Here is a 20087-nt window from a genome sequence, read left to right as displayed (position 1 = left end):
AGCAGGGTGAAGGGAGGGTAGAGACAGGTGGAAAAGTCTTAGGAGCCCAGGTCTACCCACCCGTGTGGCATCAGTAGTGTCCCCAGCATCCCGTACGTGCAACATGTCTGAGTAGGCAGGAAAATGTCAGATCCCAGGAAATTTCTGGGCCCCTCCTTTGGCTTCTGGGCCCCCCTTTAGACCCTGGGCCTGGGGACAAATTACCCCCTTTACCCCCCTCTCCTAGACCCTGACTGCCACCACCCTGATTCTGCCAGTGCCCCAGTTCAGAGAGGCTGGGGCCCTATGGGCTTGCAGTAGCCCTTATAGGTGCTGGGCTCCCTCTAAACCTAGGCAACAGCTCTCAAGGCTCTAGGCTGCAACAAACCATTTCTTAATAGCTTGACCAATTGGCTAGGCTGGATTCTGACCCCCATGCCCAGTAGTACAATAACTCAGACTTGTAAAAGACATTTTGATTTATTAAATAAAATAAGGTTACACGTGCTAAGTTTAAGGCAGCAAGGTGCAAGAGGTTTCCAGACATCTGGAAATACATCAGTATAAAATCACAAAGCTAACTTCCTAAAGGTGCAATCCAGAGGCATCCTTAGGCCAACACAAGTCACCTACACGGTCACCTTGTTTCTTACGGCAAGAGCATCAGGACTCAGCATCTCACGTGCAATGTCATCCAGACTCATCCCAGAGAATCCTCCCCAGCCTTATAAGGGTGAGACGAGCCCCCCCTATGCAAGTTGCTCTCAGATCTCCCTGCTCTACACATCTTCAGGGTTAACAATGCCAACATTTGGAGTTAATGACACTACAAGTCCGCTTTTGAGAGCAGCTGAGGGAGAAGGCCTTATGACAACCCTGCAGTGTAGTTCATTGCTAACTGGGCATCCTTTAAAGTGGATTCCTCTTATATGTATCATTCCCTCCTGCCCCACATAGTGTTTTTTTCAAGTGGCTATGGCTAATTTCTCTTCTGCGCAGGAGGACCAGGCACAGCCACTCAAATGGAGTATTGGGAGAGTTAAGACAGACAAAAGAAAATATTTCTTTCCCCAGCGTATCGTTAGCCTGTGGAACTCCTTACCACAGGGTGTAGTGACGACATCTGGCCCGGATGCCTTTAAAAGGGGATTGGACAAACTTCTGGAGGAAAAATCCATTACAAGCAATGCTGTGTATGTGCAACCTCCTGATTTTAGAAATGGGCTATGCCAGAATGCAAGGGAGGGTACCAGGATACAGGTCTCTTTCTGTCTTGTGTGCTCCCTGGGGCATTTGGGGGGGCCACTGTGAGGTGCCCAAGCACCCACAAGCCATATGCAGAGCAGGGAGGGCAGAGGAACAGGCAGGCTTGTGTGTTCTTGGGTGTCTCACATGGTGTCTCACAGCGCTTTGCAAAGGACTCTGGTGGAGAGGCCCTGCCTCCCCACCCACCGCAGGTCCCTGGCTGTTGGGCAATAGCCATAGTTCTTTCATTTATTTATCAATGTTGTTCAAACAAGCAATCTTCTGGCACCTTAAACTGACTTCCGTTTTCCTGTGTCAAACTAAGGCCATGCACAGACCATCTGGTGCCAGAGGTTGTACGCCCAACACTGCCCCCTCCTACCTGGTGATGTGCCAGCCTCTGCCCCGCCCACTCCCTCACCTGGAAGCAGAAGAGGATCCTTCCTAGATCCTTGCCCTCTTCATTCAGTCCTCCTGTGGCTGAACTGTATTTAAGCCCAAGCTGGTCTTTACTTTGAATTTAAACTAAATTGGCTTCAGAGATTTAGAACTTGGCAGAACTTAAATACTCAAATTTAAATCCTGTTTCAAGTTAGAACACTGAGGCTGCAATCCTAAACACGCTTAATAGGGAGTAAGCCCACAATGAGACTTATTCTGAGTAAACATGTTTAGGATTGTGCTGTAAAGTGTGCTTTCTCCCATCTTTTACCCTCTTCCTCTAACTCAGTGATTTTCAGCGTTTTTCAGCTCAGGGCACAATGACAAGGTACTAAAATTGCCAAGGCACATCATCAGGTGTTTGGCAATTGACAAGGCACACCATGCTGTTGGTGGGGGCTCACATGCCCCAATGGCCCTACTAATAAGTGACCCCCCAAAACCCCTGTGGCACACCTGCAAACCATTGCAGGTGTTCATCCCCCCCCCCCCAAAGCCCTGAAAGGGGAAGAGGAAGAAGAGGGAGCCCAGCCAGAGGGGCTCCTTGGGGGGCAGAGCAGCCCAGTCCTGGCTCCAGCGGCCGCAGAGGGAGGGGGGCTTCCCGTCCAGGAGCGCGGGTGGGAAGCGGGCCAGGCTGGAGGGAGCCGGACTCTCCCGGGGCTGCTGCGGGGAGGCGGCGCGGAGAGTCCGGGGCAGGGGCGGGGATGCTCGTGGGGACGCCTCTCCCTACCGGGGCGGGAAGGGAAGGGAGGCGGCAGGAAGGGGAGGCGCGGGAGGGACGGAGGCTGTGCAGAGCCGCCTGGCCGGAGACGGGAGGGCTGCACCCCGGTGAGTCCCCGCAGGAGCAGAGCCCGGGAGGGTGCGACCCCCGCAGCGCAGCCCCAGGCCGGCTGTAGGCACGCGGGGGACGGGGACGGGCGGTGGGCGCGCTGCCCGGGAGGGATCTTGCGGGGGGCTCAGCGCCAGCCTGGTCGGGGCTCATCCGGAGCGAGAACGAGACCCCTTGGATGCCCGCAGGCTTGCAGTGATGGGAGAGGGGAGGGGGCGCCCACTCCAGGGGGGGGGCAGGCCGGGCAGCAGAAGAAGACATCAGAGACATTTCCGGTCCCTGGTGATGCTGAAAGTGTCCAAGGACAGGAGCTCACAGCTGGCTGAGGATCCTAAGAACATAAGAAGAGCCCCGCTGGATCAGGCCAGAGGCCCATCTAGTCCAGCTTCTCACAGCGGCCCACCAAATGCCCCAGGGAGCATACCAGATAACAAGAGACCTCATCCTGGTGCCCTCCCTTGCATCTGGCATTCTGACATAACCCATTTCTAAAATCAGGAGGTTGTGCATACACATCATGGATTGTATCCCGTAATGGATTTTTCCTCCAGAAACTTGTCCAATCCCCTTTTAAAGGCGTCCAGGCCAGACGCCATCACCACATCCTGTGGCAAGGAGTTCCACAGACCAACCACACGCTGAGTAAAGAAATATTTTCTTTTGTCTGTCCTAACTCTCCCAACACTCAATTTCAGTGGATGTCCCCTGGTTCTGGTGTTATGTGAGAGTGTAAAGAGCATCTCTCTATCCACTGTATCCTTCCCATGCATAATTTTGTATGTCTCAATCATGTCCCCCCTCAGGCACCTCTTTTCTAGGCTAAAGAGGCCCAAATGCAGTGGCCTTTCCTCATAAGGAAGGTGCCCCAGCCCAGTAATCATCTTAGTCGATCTCTTTTGCACCTTTTCCATTTCCACTATCTCTTTTTTGAGATGCAGCACCAGAATTGGACGCAAGACTCCAGGTGTGGCCTTACCATAGATTTGTACAACGGCATTATAATACTAGCTGTTTTGTTCTCAATACCCTTCCTAATGATCCCAAGCATAGAATTGGCCTTCTTCACTGCCACCGCACATTGGGTCAACACTTTCATCGACCTGTCCACCACCACCCCAAGATCTCTCTCCTGATCTGTCACAGACAGCTCAGAACCCATCAGCCTGTATGTGAAGTTTTGATTTTTTGCCCCAATGTGCATGACTTGACACTTACTGACATTGAAGCGCATCTGCCATTTTGCTGCCCATTCTGCCAGTCTGGAAAGATCCTTCTGGAGCTCCTCACAATCACTTCTGGTCTTCACCACTCGGAAAAGTTTGGTGTCGTCTGCAAACTTAGCCACTTCACTGCTCAACCCTGTCTCCAGGTCATTTATGAAGAGGTTGAAAAGCACCGGTCCCAGGACAGATCCTTGGGGCACACCGCTTTTCACCTCTCTCCATTGTGAAAATTGCCCATTGACACCCACTCTGTTTCCTGGTCTTCAACCAGTTCTCAATCCACGAGAGGACCTGTCCTCCATTTCCCTGACTGTGGAGTTTTTTCAGTAGCCTTTGGTGAGGGACCGTGTCAAACGCCTTCTGAAAGTCCAGATATATAATGTCTACGGGTTCTCCCAGGGATCGGACAACCCCTCCAACACCAGGGGTTAACTAGGCTGCCCCCCCCCAATTTTCTGGCAGGCTCTTGTGTGGCAGGCAGAAATTCCACCGGTGCAGTTGCTCAGCAGCCAAAACACTGATGTGCAGCTTCCCTGCTCCCCGCCCCACAAGACTGTCGCAGTCTCAGGCACCTTTTCTGGCCTTTGTGCTCTGGGCGCTCCACCTTTGGCTAAGTGGGAAACTGCCTATTTGGCTCGGCTCAGGGATTCCTGGATACCTGCAGCCCTTTTGCCACCAGGTCGATAAAACTCCCCCACCCAAAGCCCTCCTCTGGGGGTGCACTAAGTGCAACCAGGTGGCAGAAATCGGACCCTTCCTCCTCCCTCCTTCAGGCAGAGTCCGGGATTGGAGAACAAGGCGCTTGCTTCAAGGAACTGCTCCAGAAGGTCATCCCCACTCATAAGAACATAGGATGAGCCCCACTGCATCAGGCCCAAGACCATCTGCTCCAGCCTCCTGTACCTCACAGTGGCCCACCAGGTGCCTCAGGGAGCACACCAGACAACAGGAAACCTGCATCCTGGTGCCCTCCCTTGTCAGTTGACCGTAAGAGCCCCACTGGATCAGGCCCATCTAGTCCAGCTTCCTCTATATCAGGGGTGCCCAAACCCCGGCCCGGGGGCCACTTGCGGCCCTCGAGGCCTCTCAATGTGTCCCTCAGGGAGCCCCCAGTCTTCAATGAGCCTATGGCCCTCCGGAGATTTGTTGAAGCCCGCACTGGCCCAACGCAACTTCTCTCAGTGTGAGGGCGACTGTTTGACCTCTCGTGTGAGCTGTGGGATGAGAGCCCTCTCCACTGCTTGCTCTTTCACATCTGTGATGCAGCAGTGGCAGCAAAGGAAAGGCCAGCCTTGCTTTGTGCAACGCCTTTTATAGGCATTAAGCTATTGCAAGACCCTGATTCATTCATATAAGTTCATCTTTAATATATTCATTTATGTAAACTTATGCAAATTTATTCAAATTTTAAATGTAAATTAATTCTTTTTTCCCCCAGCCCCCGACACAGTGTCAGAGAGCTGATGTGGCCCTCCTGCCAAAAACTTTGGACACCCCTGCTCTATATCACACAGTGACCCACCAGATGCCTCAGGGAGCACATATGACAACACCACAAGATACCTGCTTCCTGCTGGCACTCCCTTGCATCTGGTATTCTGAGGTAGCCTCAAACCAAGAGGTTGCACATACCCATCCTGCCTTGTAACCTGAAATGGACTCTTCTTCCAGAAATCCGTCCAATCCCCTTTTAAAAGCATCCAGGGCAGACACCATTACCACATCCTGTAGCAAGGGGTTCCACAAATTAATTACCCACTGGCTTAAAAAGTATTTCTTTTGTTTGTTCTAACTCTCACATCTCTGTTTCTAAAGTTGCAAGAGTGGAGCCAGGAGCAAAGCTGTGAATGAGGAAACATGTGAAGGTCCAGGGACAGAAGAGGGACCAGGACAGGCAAGAAAAGCCCCAGGCAGAGATCAGCCTGAATCTGAGATGGAGCCTGACAAGGGCCAAGAGGCACCAGGCAGGGAGATGCAACAGTTCTGGGAAGCCCAATGGCAGGAGTTCCTCAAGACCCTGCAGGCTCCGCATTCGACATGGGAGAGCCTCCAACAATCAGAGCCCACACCCTGGGATGATGCCAAGGCCTTCCTGGCCTCCTTTGAGCAAGTGGCTGCAGCCTGTAGGTGGCCCAGAGGAGAGTGGGTGGCTCGGCTCCTGCCTGCACTTGGTGGAGAAGCCCAGCAGGCTTTCAGCCTCCTGGCAGCCAGAGACAAAGAGGACTATGGGAAAGTGAAGGCCGCCATCTTGAGAGGTGAGGCCCTGAGGAGGGAGGCACAGCGCCAGCACTTCCGGCAGTTCTGCTGTCAGGAAATGGGAGACCCGCGAAGGATGTACAGCCAGCTGCAGGAGCTTTGCTGCCAGTGGCTGAAGCCGGAGAAACACACGAAGGAGCAGATCCTGGAGCTGCTGATCCTGGAGCAGTTCCTGGCCAGCCTGCCGGTGGACGTCCAGAACTGGATCCGGGCAGGAGGGCCAGATAGCGGTGCCCAGGCTGTGGCCCTGCTGGAGGATTTCCTGGTGAGCCGGAGGGAGTCCGACACAGTGACATGGCAGGTGAGGTCTTCATATTCAATTCCAGGATTGCTAACCAGACACAGAAGGTGGAGCGGGTTGTTTGGAGCACCTGCCAATCTTCAGCTCAAACTGGAGAGAATTAATTTCAGAGAATTAAAGGTGGACCCTTGATATCCGTGAGAGTTCTGTTCCTGGACCCCTCACGGATACCAAATTCTGCATGGAAACCAAGTCACACAGATTTCGGCACTGAATGCAGCTGGAGCCTTGCTCCGGTCGTGTCTGGAGCTGTTCTGAGGCCTGCGGAGGCAGCCTCAGATTGATATATTTCCAGTGATTGATATATTGGTATTGGTATTGATATATTTCCAGTGGATACAAAGAAGTGTGTTGTGGACTTGTTTGTATTTTCTGTGTCTTGCTTTGTGTAAAAGAAGCAAGAGAAGATGCTCAGATCCAAGAACAGCTCCAGTGTAGCCACAGTGCAGCCCCATGGTAAAGGAATACATGTTCCCATACCTTAAGAAGGCCCCAGTGACTGCCCCTCCACCACAGGATTCTGCGCACACCCCACTGGTACAACTGCACCAGCACTGGAAAATTGGATAGGATCGGGCCTTAGGCTGCAATCCTAACCACACTTTCCTGAGAGTAAGCCCCATTGGACAAAATAGGACTTGCTTCTGAGTAGACCTGGCTAGGATCGTGCCCTGAGAGTTCTATCTGTCACGAAGCACTTTTTCAGTTATGCACCAAAAGGAATAAGATGTCCGGGAGCGGGATGTGTCTCTTTTGGTAGTCGCAGTGCTCTGAGTGAGATTCTCTTCACTGCTTCAGGAGCCTTTGCAAGAATGGACTGTGGGTCCCCTGGATGTAAAGGAGGAGCCCTTGGACATGGTGCAGGGGGGGATCTCCAAAGAACAGGCAGAGAGATTCAGAGATACCCAGCAGAACGTCAATGGGGAGGTGGCTATGCCAGGTATGTGTTCAGCTTGAGACCCTTGGTGCTGTCGCAATAACAGAATGTAAACAGAGCACAACAGTTCAATACCTTTAGCAGCCACATGGAAGAGGGAATTTGGGTGGTTTCAAGTGATGATGCAGAGGGTGGGAAGACATCTGTCAACCTTCCTTCTTCTGCCCAGGTGAAGGTATCTCTTCTGCCCAAAGACAGCCCTTCTGCTCACTCTTCACTTCCCAGATCTAGTAATCTCTAGTGGTACGGAGAATTTGAGCAGGGGCAACTTGATTTGCTGAACCCAGCTCCTGCTTTGTACACAAATATCCTAGAGAAAGAAGACTGCCCTGCTTGCCTCTGGCCACCTCTAAGGATGAACAGGTGGACCAATCCTCCTTCTCCATAAAATGTCCCTTCCGTTCCTTACAGGCATTGTAATTGCACATCCAACTTCGTTGCTTCCTCCAGAAGGTCAGGATGTGACTGAAGCTGAGCTGGCCAAGGCTCTTGGCATCCAAGTGGAACAGGTTGGTTTCTGCAGGGGCCGGGTAGACACATGAACCAGTGGCGCTCAATGTTCTTATGCCAGAGATAACCAGGGCCAGCTGAGGTATTTGCCTCAGGTAACTTAAGTGGGTGGCACTCACCTCCTTCCATCCACTTGCCTCTACTGCCTTTTGGGCGTCTTCTGCTACTTAGCTTTTTTTCCAGTCCAGGGAGTGGGAGGAGCAGAATCTGACATAATACCAGTGATGAAGGGACAGTGTGTGCCATGCTTCCTCAGGCATGCCTTGCCGACAGCTCTGATCCTGAGAAAACTTTCCCTCTTCGGGGCGGTGTCTCTTGAGATGGAGCACTACCAGAGTTGCCATTTTGCTTTGCTGGATGTTACATTTGCAAGGGCCAAAGGAATCTTGTTTCTTTTGAACACATACGCAGGTGTGAATGCAGATGCAAGGGAGGGCACCAGGATGCAGGTCTCTTGTTATCAGGTGTGCTCCCTGGGGCATTTGGTGGGCCACTGTGAGATACAGGAAGCTGGACTAGATGGGCCTATGGCCTGATCCAATGGGGCTGTTCTTGTTGGCAACCTTCAGTCTCGAAAGACTCTGGTATCGCGCTCTGAAAGGTGGTTCTGGAACAGCGTCTAGTGTGGCTGAAAAGGCCAATTCGGGAGTGACAATCCCTTCCACACCGGGAGCAAGTGCAGTCTGTCCCTGGTCTGTCTCCCTGGCTATGGGCCTTCCTTCTTTGCCTCTTAGCCTCAGACTGTTGGCAAAGTGTCTCTTCAAACTGGGAAAGGCCATGCTGCTCAGAAGTCAGGGTCGCTCAGAAGCCAGGGTTTCCCACTTGTTGAGGTCCACTCCTAAGGCCTTCAGATCCCTCTTGCAGATGTCCTTGTATCGCAGCTGTGGTCTACCTGTAGGGCGCTTTCCTTGCACGAGTTCACCATAGAGGAGATCCTTTGGGATCCGGCCATCATCCATTCTCACGACATGACCGAGCCAACGCAGGCGTCTCTGTTTCAGCAGTGCATACATGCTAGGGATTCCAGCACGTTCCAGGACTGTGTTGTTTGGAACTTTGTCCTGCCAGGTGATGCTGAGAATGCGTCGGAGGCAGCGCATGTGGAAAGCGTTCAGTTTCCTCTCCTGTTGTGAGCAAAGAGTCCATGACTCGCTGCAGTACAGAAGTGTACTCAGGACGCAAGCTCTGTAGACCTGGATCTTGGTATGTTCCGTCAGCTTCTTGTTGACCAGACTCTCTTTGTGAGTCTGGAAAATGTGAGCCAAGGTACACAAAGTCATGGACAACCTCCAGTTCATGTTCTTATGTTCTGGGGCTGTTCTTATGTTCTTATGTTCCTACATTAGCCCCCTCCTTCAGCTCTCCACTTTGATAGGAATCTTTGTGTCCTGTCTCCCATGCGCAACTCTTGAGAAGCAACCTAGATCTACAGCTTCACCATTTGTTTTTCAAATATTTATTTATTTGTTCAATTTATATCCTATCTTCTAACACTGCTGGAAGGCTTCCAAAGAAGGAGTGGTTCTCAACCCAAAAGGGAGGAAGTTCCACAGAACAGGTGCCACTAGTATGGAGAAGGTCCTATTTCTGGCCGCCATTCTCTAAACCAGTGGTTCTCGAACTTTTCTGGCCCGCAGCTCCCCTGATCCTTGTGGCCATTGGCCACGGCTCCCCATTACAACACCTCACCTCAGTTACCCCCAAAATGGGGATGAAGGTGTTATAATTATACACTAGAAACAAAAAAAAGCTGCCAGCACTCTGAGGCTGCAATCCTAACCACACTTACCTGAGAGTAAGCCCCATTGAACAAAATAGGACTTACTTCTGAGTAGACCTGGTTAGGATTGTGCCCTGAGTTTGTTACCAGCACACCTGGAGGGTTTTGGAAAGGGGGGGGAGAGAGAGAAGTGATGAACTTGCTGGGGGAGGGAAAGACTTTTTTTGTGTGTGTCTGCTAATTGCAAACTGATGCAAACTCAGATCCAGAGACTGTTTGGCTGCAATCCTAACCTCACTTTCCTAGGAGTAGTCCCACTGAACACATTAGGACTTATTTCTGAGTAGACCTAGGGTTGTAGGATTGTGCCTTTTGTCTTACAATAGCAGCCAGTGTGGGAAGTACCCCCCCCCCCAGGAGGCAGGAGGAAAAATGGGGGTGGCTGAAAAGGAATGGGTATTTTTATTTTTTAATGAATTTTTGGAGACAAAGCCATCAAGAGTGGCTTTTTTTCTCTTTTTTTGAAGGGGGAGGAAAAAGAGAAAGGTGAAGATCCTTGGTTGAACTGACACAGACCCCAAGCCTATGTAGGTCTACTCAGAAGTAAGTCCCATTTGAGTCAATGGGATGCCCCTAGTGGCTAGCCACACCTCCCTAGGGAGCCAGGATTGACACAGATTTAATACCTCAGTTCTAAACCATTGATTCCCAAACTTTTTAGCACTAGGACCCACTTTTTTAAACAACACTCTATGAGGACCCACCTAGGTTTACCAGACTTTTAAAAAAGGAGATCTAGAAAGAAATTATTCCTTCCTTCCTTCCTTCATTCATTCATAAGTAATAATAACAAAAAAAGACCCTCAAATGTTTTTCTCTCTATATTTACACATGCTTGCAAACTGCAGGAGCTGAGCTCTTTGCAGGATACAGTAGAACCTCTTTAAGTTGACCACCCAAGGGACTGGAGGAAATTGGTCAACATAGGGAGGTGGTCAACATACAGGGGAAAAAAGGCATTTAAATATTATCATGTTTAGCTCCCAGGACAACAAATGCAAGGCCAAGTTATTATATAGATTGGATTTTTTTTAAAGTTTTATTGCAAATATCAATAAGAATTGATCCTCTTGTGAGGCTTACTATTTATATCATCTCTATCTATATCAAGTGACAGAGAATAAACAGCCCACAATCAGTGTTTAAAAAAAACCCTGAAAATTCATAAGCTTAAAAAAAATTGTAAGTTAAAAAAAAATACTTGGTTTCATAGCAGACAGGCAGACCAATCCAGCCCATAGCATGTAGCATGTTACATAGCCCCAACAGCTAAAAAAAACAACAACACTTTTTTACTTAGGCTGCCTGGCCTCCACTGTGTCTCCTCAGATTCACTAAATGCCAGAAGGTGTCTGATATGGTCCCTCACTAAAAGCTGTTGAGAAAACTCCGTAGTCAGGGAATAAGAGGACAGGTCCTCTCATGGATTGGGAACTGGTTGAGGACCAGGAAACAGAGAGTGGGTGTCAATGGGCAATTGACAAAAAAAAGTGGAGAGAGGTGGAAAGTGGAGTGCCTCAAGAATCTGTCCTGGGACTGGTGCTTTTCGACATCTTCATAAATGACCTGGAAACAGGGATAAGCAGGGAGGTGGACAAGTTTGTGGATGACACTAAACTTTTCTGAGTGGTGAAGACCAGAAGGGATTGTGAAGTGCTCCAGAAGGATCTATGCACAAGCAACCTCATGTCCCTCACAACTTGGTACATGTCCAGGTACAATCGGCAGCTGGTGCAGGTCTGTCGGCTATGTGCAGTGTGCCCACCTATAAAAACCCTTTCACACACTCACTAGCAGGCATAGGGGAGGGATTGTCGCGTGGCTTCTTGCTTTTCCAAGATGGGAGAAACCAGGTAAAACACAGGCCCACAGTATCGTGTTCAGTGGGCAACTTACGGAGGGTAAATTAATACTCTGTGCATTGGTCTGGGCAGTGGTCAAAGTGGTCAAGACACAGCTTATGGAGGTGGTCAATATAGAGAGGTTGGTCTCCCATAGTGTATATGCAGTGTCTGTCCATACTGTGAAAATTAGGTCAGCTTAAGGAGGTGGTCATTATAGAGAGGTGGTCAACTTTGGAGGTTCTACTGCAATTAGCAGCTACAACATCTGATTTTTGAATAGCCTCAGGGCTTGAGGCAATTAGTTATCTGTTCTTTCCATCACCGTTGGCGACTCATCAAAAATCAGGGTGCGACCCACCAGTGGGTTCCAACCCACGGTTTGGGAACCACTGCTCTAAACTTCTCTCATAAGAACATAAGAACAGCCCCACTGGATCAGGCCATAGGCCCATCTAGTCCAGCTTCCTGTATCTCACAGCAGCCCACCAAATGCCCCAAGGAGCACACCAGATAACAAGAGACCTGCAAGGCCTCCTGGGAATTGTAGTTAAGAACATAAGAACAGCCCCACTGGATCAGGCCATAGGCCCATCTAGTCCAGCTTCCTGTATCTCACAGCGGCCCACCAAATGCCCCAAGGAGCATACCAGATAACAAGAGACCTGCATCCTGGTGCCCTCCCTCTCAGTGGCAGAACTTCCAAAGGGCCTCCTCACATGATTGAAGAAGATGGTCGGGATTATATGGCGGTCACTCAAATACTCTGACCCAAGCCATAAAGCACTTCAAAGGTCAAAACCAGCACCTTGGCCTGAGCCCTGAATTGAACCATTGCAGCCACCGAAGCAGAGGGCTGACAGAGTCAAACCGTCAAGCTCCAGTAACCACACAAGCCTCTGCTTTCTGCATGCATTCTTCATACAACAATAATAACTTAACAGAAAACACTATTCAAGCTCACCTGTCCTTGTATAGCACACCTTGGTTGATTGTAGCATTTATGAAAGCAGAATCAGTCTTAATTCTTCTGGATGTTGGAGTTAAAAGACTATTTAGGAATTGACACTGTTCCACGTGCAACAGAATTTGAAGTAGAAGCATGATGTGGGAGCTTGAATAGCCATGCCCCTGCAGGTAATGAACCCATGTTTCCTGCAGGTGGTGAACCCGAGGAAGATGGGAGTGCCTTTGCACATGGTTGAGTGGACGCTGATGCAGTCAAGCCAACGGACCATGTTCTGGAATGTTTTGCAGGAAGAAGGTGAAAATGTGGATGCCCTGGGTAAGGACGTGCTCTGCTCAGTTCCAGTAAATTCAGTTAAAAACTGCACATTTCAATCTTATAATTTGAGTTATATACATAGATCCATCTGTCTGATGTGGAATTTATTTTTCATTTACATCTCATCTAGACAAAAGAATGTAAAACTCAAAGCCAAGAATCCATGAATGCTTTTTGTACTGAAATGCACAAGTAATAATTTTTCTGTTTCACTCTCTGTCTTCAAGAGGGATCTTTGAATCCCCGACTTGGCCTTGACCCCCATCTGGTGAAAAAGGAAGAGATGTTCCTTTCGGATCCTGTGCAAAATCTGAGACTCCCAGAGCATGAGTCAGGTAAGGAGTTGGAGTGGAATTCTTGGGTGCTCCTTGCGACATGTGACGATACCAGGGTTCCTTCAGGAAGACTCTCCCAGCTGTGCTTCTTCTCTCCCAGAACTACATTGCACTATTTCTTTATAGCTGGCAGGATTCAGTTATGTCAAAAAAGCCAAGGGCAGTTCCTCCCTTCTGATATCTCTGCATTTCTGTGTACCTGCACAAACCTTGCAGAAGTTGGTACTGGCGTTGCTTTATCTCTTTATTACAATAATAAAAAGACATACATTGGCCCCCATAATCCACGGGTCCAGCATTCACAGAATTGACTCACCGTGGATGCCAGCAGATACCAGAGTCCACATTTAAAGTGTTGAAAAACAAACAAAAGCACCAAAATCGCGGATCCTGCCATTTCATGACCAAATAGCACTGTTTAATAGCCTGTGGAGCTGTTTTTAGCACTGAAAACCCACACCTGGGTCTCATGGACGTTTCTTTCGTCTCCCAGAATGCTTTGGTTGTGAAACGGCAGGAGCGCCAATGTTTGCCCCTTTTTTTTTGTTTTTCAAGCACGTTAAATATGGACTTGGATTACGTGGGTCCTGGTATCCATGACTGGGGTTGTGGGTCCTGTGGATACCAGGATCCAACTGTAGTTAAATGTGTACTTAGACAAAGCATAATAGATTTGTCTAAATCTGTGTGTTAAGTGCACTACAATGACAAAGAGGAGGTAAGAGGGATTGGGAGAGAGGGTGGAATAACACAATAAAAAGACGGTTACATGTGCCCGTACAGAAACCGTTGGAACTGGCCTGATGACATCTCAGTAGGCCGATGGTGTGGGGTTGGGCAGGGCTGAATAAGAATTCCAGTGGTCAAGGGAAAAATCTTCATCTTGCATCATTTTCCTCCTGCTGAGTAGCAGAGGAAAAATCCATGATGCAAAACTGTTTTCTGAATTGCATAAGCACCAGGAGTCCCAAAGTTCAGCTACAAAATCAGTGTTCCTGGGCAGAGAAACTTGGTTTTCATATTTTAGCGCAGACTGTTCACACTCCTGCATAGGAACAGGGTTGGGGCTAGAAAGGGAGATGGGCAGAAGGGGAAAAACAGGAAAGAGGATGTTGCAGGAAACTTGAAGAGATGTCACCAGAACGTAGACAAAATTCCTCTCTGTCTTTTCAGGTGATGGGGAGGGAACTCATCTCAAAGTGAAGAATTCTCAGGTTGGAGAAAATGAGACAGTGGAAACACCCAGGAGAGGACGAGGGAAATCACAAGAGAGTGTATTGGTAACAGTTGAGACGAACAGAGGGCACGGAACGGAGCCACGTAAGGGATGGAAGAAATCTAATGAGCTCACAGAAGGAGCTACCTATAGTGACCCCAGCCCAGTGGGGGAAAAGGCATCATTGCCCAAATATGGTAGAAGGCACTGTCCTAAGTCAGAACGTGTTTTTGAACACAGTGGAGAAAAGTGCAGTGAAAGCCCCCCATTGGGGGAAGAGATCCAGCCAAAATCAAAGCCTTATAAACATCATGGCAGCCACATCGAGGAGAAGAATCATGATTGTCCAGAGTTTGAGGTAATCCTCCAGTCTGAGTCATTTGCAAAACCCCAGATAATTCAGACTGCAGAAAAGATTTACAGATGCATCAACTGCGAAAAAAGCTTCTCTCGGCGATCTGATTTATTAAGACACGAGATGATCCACACAGGGAAGAAACCACACCAGTGTCCCGAGTGTGGAAAAAGCTTCTCTCAGAAATCAACTTTGTTAACCCATCTGATGGTCCACACAGGAGAGAAACCTCACAAATGCCTCTACTGTGGAAATAGATTCTCTCAGAGATCAGCTTTAGTAACCCATCAGATGATCCACACAGGAAAGAAACCACACCAGTGTCCCGAGTGTGGGAAAAATTTCTCTCGGAGGTCATCTTTGTTCATCCATCAGAACACACACACTGGAGAGAAGCATCACAAATGTCCCACCTGTGGAAAAGGCTTCTCTCACCGATCAAGTATGTTAACTCATCATATGATCCACAAGGGAGAGAAACCTCACAAATGTCACACATGTGGAAAAAGCTTTGCTCACAGATCAAGTATGTTGACTCATCATATGATCCACAAGGGAGAGAAACCTCACAAATGTCCGAATTGTGGGAAAAGCTTCTCTCGGAGATCAACTTTGTTAACCCATCAGATTGTCCACACAGGAATTAAACCACACCAATGTCCTGAGTGTGGAAAAAGCTTCTCTCAGAGATCAAAGTTGTTAATCCATCAGATGATGCACTCAGGAGAAAAACCTCACAAATGCCCCGACTGTGGAAAAAGTTTCTCGCAGAAATCAGATTTATCAAGACACCAGAACATTCACAGTGGAGTAAAACCTCACAAATGTCCCAACTGTGGGAAAAGCTTCTCTCGGAGATCAAATTTGTTAACCCATCAGATGATCCACACAGGAAAGAAGCCATACCAGTGTCCTGAATGTGGAAAAAATTTCTGTCGGAGATCACAGTTGTTGATCCATCAAATGATCCACACGGGAGAGAAACCTCACAAATGTCCTGAATGTGGAAAAAGTTTCTCTACAAAATCAGATTTATTAAGGCACGAGATGATCCACACAGGAAAGAAGCCACATCAGTGTCCCGAGTGTGGGAAAAGCTTCTCTCAGAAATCAACTTTGTTAACCCATCTGATGATCCACACAGGAGAGAAACCTCACAAGTGTCCCAACTGTGGAAAAAGCTTCTCTCGGAGATCAGATTTATTAAGCCATCAGAAAACTCATACTGAGAGAAAACTTACGGGTGTCCTATGTGTCGGGAAAGCTTAAATGAGAAACATGCTCATTAGCCACCACAGAACTCATGTAGGACATTAATGGCTAATTCACTGAAGGTCCAATGTTTGAGAAAACCTTTCTCAAACCATGTTAATTTCTGTAGTATATTTTGCATTGTTTGTAACAACTTGGCTGGCCTATGCTGCAGTCTTAGAAGCAGAACTACAGGAAAAGTGTCTGAACATTGCTGGACTCACTCTTGCATAAATGTGTATTGATTGGCTGATAAATGGTGGTGGCTGTTCAGTAACATGACTTGGATTAGACGAAGTCCTCAAGGCCACACAGAGCTCCATGCTCCACCCTGTGACCAGCAACTGTAGAATGATTTGGATAACCAAGATGTGCATATTGGCTTGTGCTGTAGAACTGATACAAGTTTGCTTGTCTGTCTGATTCAGTTGGAGGGGGAGAAAGCCCAGCAAGAAGGAGGTAGAAGAACAGCAGTGATCAGAGCATGGGCAAAGTTCTTCCCTTTGCCTTTGGCAGTGAGAACAGAATTTGTTCAATGGAGAGAGCTCTTAGCAGGGAGGACTGGAGCCAGAATAAAGGCAGGAAGTATGGAATAAACTTATCTCATCATGCTCTTGTTTGTGTTCTGAGGGTGGTAAACAGGGACATTAAGGAGCACATGTTGAATGGAGATAATATGAATGGGAAATGGTAGATCATTCTCAGAGAAACAGCTGACCTTCACACTAAGGAGAAACTGCATGTATGTTCTCTCTGCGTGGGAAAAGCTTCACTCGCAGATGTACATGAACAGGAAACTTGATCACCCAGAGAGGAACTGTTCAGAGTGTGAGAAATGCTTCAGACAAAGAGTGCATGTTATGTGTCATCAGAAATCCTGCACTGGAAAGAAACTTTTCAGATACCCCCAAAATGGCAGAAATATCTGGGAGAGAGGGCTAGTGCACATTAGGCAACCGAGGGCCCAATCCTATCCAAATTTCCAGCACTGGTGCAGCCGCAATGTAACCCTGAGGTAAGGGATCAAATGTTCCCTTACCTTGAGGAGGCCTCAGTGACCGCTTCCCACTGCAGGATGCAGTGTATGCCCCATTTGCACAGCTGCCCTGCCACTGGAAACTTGGATAGGATTGGGTCCCGAGACAGGTAATACCCTACTATATGTCTCATCTATGAGAAATGTTTGGTCAGACATGGGAGCACCCATGAAAGGAACTGAAGGACTTGGTAGTCTTTGCTCTGCAGTGATTTTTCTCAAAGTGCAACTTTATGGAAAAGTCAAGAGACTAAATTCCCAGACCCTAATTCCTCCCTTCCCCTCAGATTCTGTAGGCGGAGAAGCCCCAAAAGGAGAGGCTAATCCTTAATGATACTTCTCACAATTTATTACCACAACTGTTTCCCTGCATGTGCTCAATCTCGTCTGATCTTGGAAGCTAAGCAGGGTCAGGCCTGGTTAGTACTTGGATGGGAGACTGCCTGGGAATACTGGGTGCTGTAGGCTTATACCATAATCTTTTGAGACTGAAGGTTGCCAACCAACCATGCCAGGCAAGAAAGAAATATGCATAAGGTAGCAATGTGTGAACAGGTCCGCTTCCTAGCATTTGTCCTTCAGGGGCATTTTTTAAAAATCTAATTCTATAATTGGCCAAGGGATTACAATGGGAGAGGAGAACAACCTGTTCGTATTTTGCCACTCCCTGAATAAAGCACAAACAGGAAACATGAAAATAGGTCTGCCGGCACATAATGCTTAAAGTTTACTCATTAAGAGGCACCATTAAGAGGTATTCCTGTGCGCCATGATATACATAATGTAAACCACTGGTTCCCAAGCTGTGGTCTGGAGACCACAGGCAGTCCTTGAGACCCTGAGAAGTGGTCCGCAAAGTCTCAGGGAAAAAAAGATTGCCTGTGATAAGAACATAAGAACAGCCCCACTGGATCAGGCCATAGGCCCATCTAGTCCAGCTTCCTGTATCTCACAGCGGCCCACCAAATGCCCCAGGGAGCACACCAGATAACAAGAGACCTGCATCCTGGTGCCCTCCCCTGCATCTGGCATTCTGACACTTCCAGTGTGCTCCCCCACAGACCACCTGAGGGGGCAGAGAATTAACTGCCCACAGCCAGTGACAAAAGCAGCAAATCTTCATTATAAATACAATCTAATAAATCTCTAATAAATTTCTGTAATTATTACAAATTTAATTGTATTATTGTGCGAAGGGGTGGTTGTTGCATGCAGGGCCCATGAGATGGGGTACTTTGTATCTAGGGCCAGGGTCAAAGAGGGCCCCTAGAAGCCAAAGGAGGACCCCCAGAAATTTCCTGGGATGTTTTTCAATCTAACTTGGACTTGCTGCACATGTGGGACGCTTAGTGTACGGCAGCTGCGAATGCTGCAAGCCATATGTACTGGGCCAAGGAATGCATACACGACACTCCTGAACACTGTCACATCTGGGAGGAAATTGGCCTGCTACAGTAGTTCTTTGTGGATCTGCTTACCATGAGGGAGCATATCAGGGACACAGCTGCAAGACTACAGCTGCTGCAGAAGTACATTTTGGTACGCACAGAACACTTTCCATTCTAGTGTGAGCCTAAATATGACAATCTAATTCGCTGCAATGATTTTCTATATTTAAAATTTTTTTGAGACTTAGGAGTGTGTTTGGTTTTCTGTATTACTGTATCTAGCTGTATTACTGACACTGTATGGACAGGTAGACCTGGGCTCCAAAAACTCTTCCTGCTGTTGTCACCCTCCCCACACCTGTTCTGCCCACCCCTGTCACCACCCCCCTTTGGGAAGGCGCCCAAAAGAAACGTTGTACCCCCCTGATAAATTTCCTCTTGGAGGGCCTGGCTGCATGTGGTCCATGCCAGTTCCAATTTTTGTCTCAGTGGTCCTCGGCTTCCTAAAGGTTGGGAACCACTGATGTAAACCAAGTACTGTACCTTGAAAAGTATGGGTAGCAGGCAGTGTGAGAAATAAAAAAAAAAACACACTTGCAAAAGCGGAGATCATACAGGTGTAAAAATGTCTGTGAGTATAATTGTGTCACAATCACCGCAAAGCACAAACTCAAAGTGTTTCCATGATAGCTGCCTTAGCCGAGCATGTCAATGTAAGCCTTTGCTAGCCTATGCATTCTTTACATTTTGTGTCTGCTTAGATGTGTCATTCAGGTGTTTAGCCTTAGGTGGACAGGCTGTTTGAGCTGTTCACCATGTCCCTCCTAGCAAAGAGGGTCTAATCTGAGCCTAACTACGACGATGCTCATTTTCTGCAACCATTTTCTATATTTAAAAGGTTTTAGAGAGACTTAGGAGTGTGTTTGGTTTTCCATATTACTGTATTTAGCGGCTGACAGGTAGGTAGGCCTGGGCTCTGCATTGCGAAGCCCAGTAGACCTGGGGTCCAAAGACTTTTCCAGCTGTTGCCACTCTGCCCTGTTCTTTACTGTTTTGTCCCCTTCTCACCCCTGTTCAGCCCATCCTTGTCACCACACACACACCCCCACTAGGAAGGGGCCGGAAAGAAACTTTGTACCCCCTGATACAATTCCTCTCCGAGGCCTTGGTAGCTGGTCCAGGCAGCTGCAACTTCCCTCTTTGCCCCTCCAGCTGGCTGTCCAGAGTGGAAGATTTGCAGGCGCCTATGAGGGCCTGGACTAAGGTCCACACTGACAGTCTGGTTGCAGGGAATGAGCTGAAGTCCAGAAAGGCCGAGAGTCACAACCCCAAGGGACCTCCTTGGTTTTTGGTTTTTTTGGCAACAGCACCAGGCCTTTGAACACAAGAGGGTGTCCAAAGCCCCTCCACAGCCTCCTCCCCAGCTTGCAGTGGCAGCACCCAACCAACTTGCTCTCAGACCTCCCCTGCCCTACACATCTTCAGTGGACTACCCTGCAGGGGTGTCATAAAGCCTTCTCGCTCAGATGGGAAGTTGTGGTGTCAATAGCTCTGAACATAGTCAAGTCTCCATTCAGTAGCTTGTCTGTAAGAAGAAGAGTTGGGGGGGGGGGTGATTTGTGGACCCTGCTGGGTCAGCCCCATAAGTGTGTGTGCTCTCCTCCATGGGCTGCTTCCAGATCAGGTTCGATCCTGCATCCATCAATAGAATTAAAACAACCCAAAGTAACAGAGGAAGAGGAAGGACCCCGAGCAAGAAAGGACTTCTTGGGGCCAAGAAAGAGCGGCTGGGGAGGGATGGAGGGAGGCAGGACCTCAGCCTGCCTCCGCATCCCGGTCCCAGGAGCGGGGGGGGGGCGAGGCTGGAGGGCAGGAGTGG

The 20087-nt window shown here is 48.6% G+C and overlaps 1 protein-coding gene across 1 annotated transcript; it reads left to right on the top strand.

Annotated features, from left to right (window-relative positions):
• Nucleotides 1–2444: 2444 nt before the first annotated feature.
• LOC136640337 (zinc finger protein 271-like) lies at nucleotides 2445–16586 on the top strand. The gene is made up of 7 exons (XM_066615384.1): nucleotides 2445–2493; nucleotides 5533–6274; nucleotides 7073–7214; nucleotides 7623–7720; nucleotides 12504–12627; nucleotides 12855–12962; nucleotides 14136–16586. Exons 2-7 carry the CDS (start codon nucleotides 5651–5653, stop codon nucleotides 15800–15802), a joined length of 2763 nt encoding a protein of 920 aa, XP_066471481.1. The 5' UTR covers nucleotides 2445–2493; nucleotides 5533–5650; the 3' UTR covers nucleotides 15803–16586.
• Nucleotides 16587–20087: the final 3501 nt, after the last annotated feature.

Source organism: Tiliqua scincoides, chromosome 2 (genome assembly GCF_035046505.1).
Source record: "Tiliqua scincoides isolate rTilSci1 chromosome 2, rTilSci1.hap2, whole genome shotgun sequence".
Classification (NCBI taxonomy): Eukaryota; Metazoa; Chordata; class Lepidosauria; order Squamata; family Scincidae; genus Tiliqua; species Tiliqua scincoides.
This window is presented reverse-complemented; position numbering and strand designations above follow the sequence as displayed.

What these genes read in the sequence shown, in the direction of transcription:
- LOC136640337 (XM_066615384.1), top strand. Translation starts at nt 5,651, where the DNA reads ATGGAGCCTGACAAGGGCCAAGAGGCACCAGGCAGGGAGATGCAACAG. An exon ending in CCGACACAGTGACATGGCAG is followed by an intron (nt 6,275 to 7,072) that starts GTGAGGTCTTCA and finishes TCACTGCTTCAG; the next exon opens with GAGCCTTTGCAAGAATGGAC. An exon ending in TGGGGAGGTGGCTATGCCAG is followed by an intron (nt 7,215 to 7,622) that starts GTATGTGTTCAG and finishes CGTTCCTTACAG; the next exon opens with GCATTGTAATTGCACATCCA.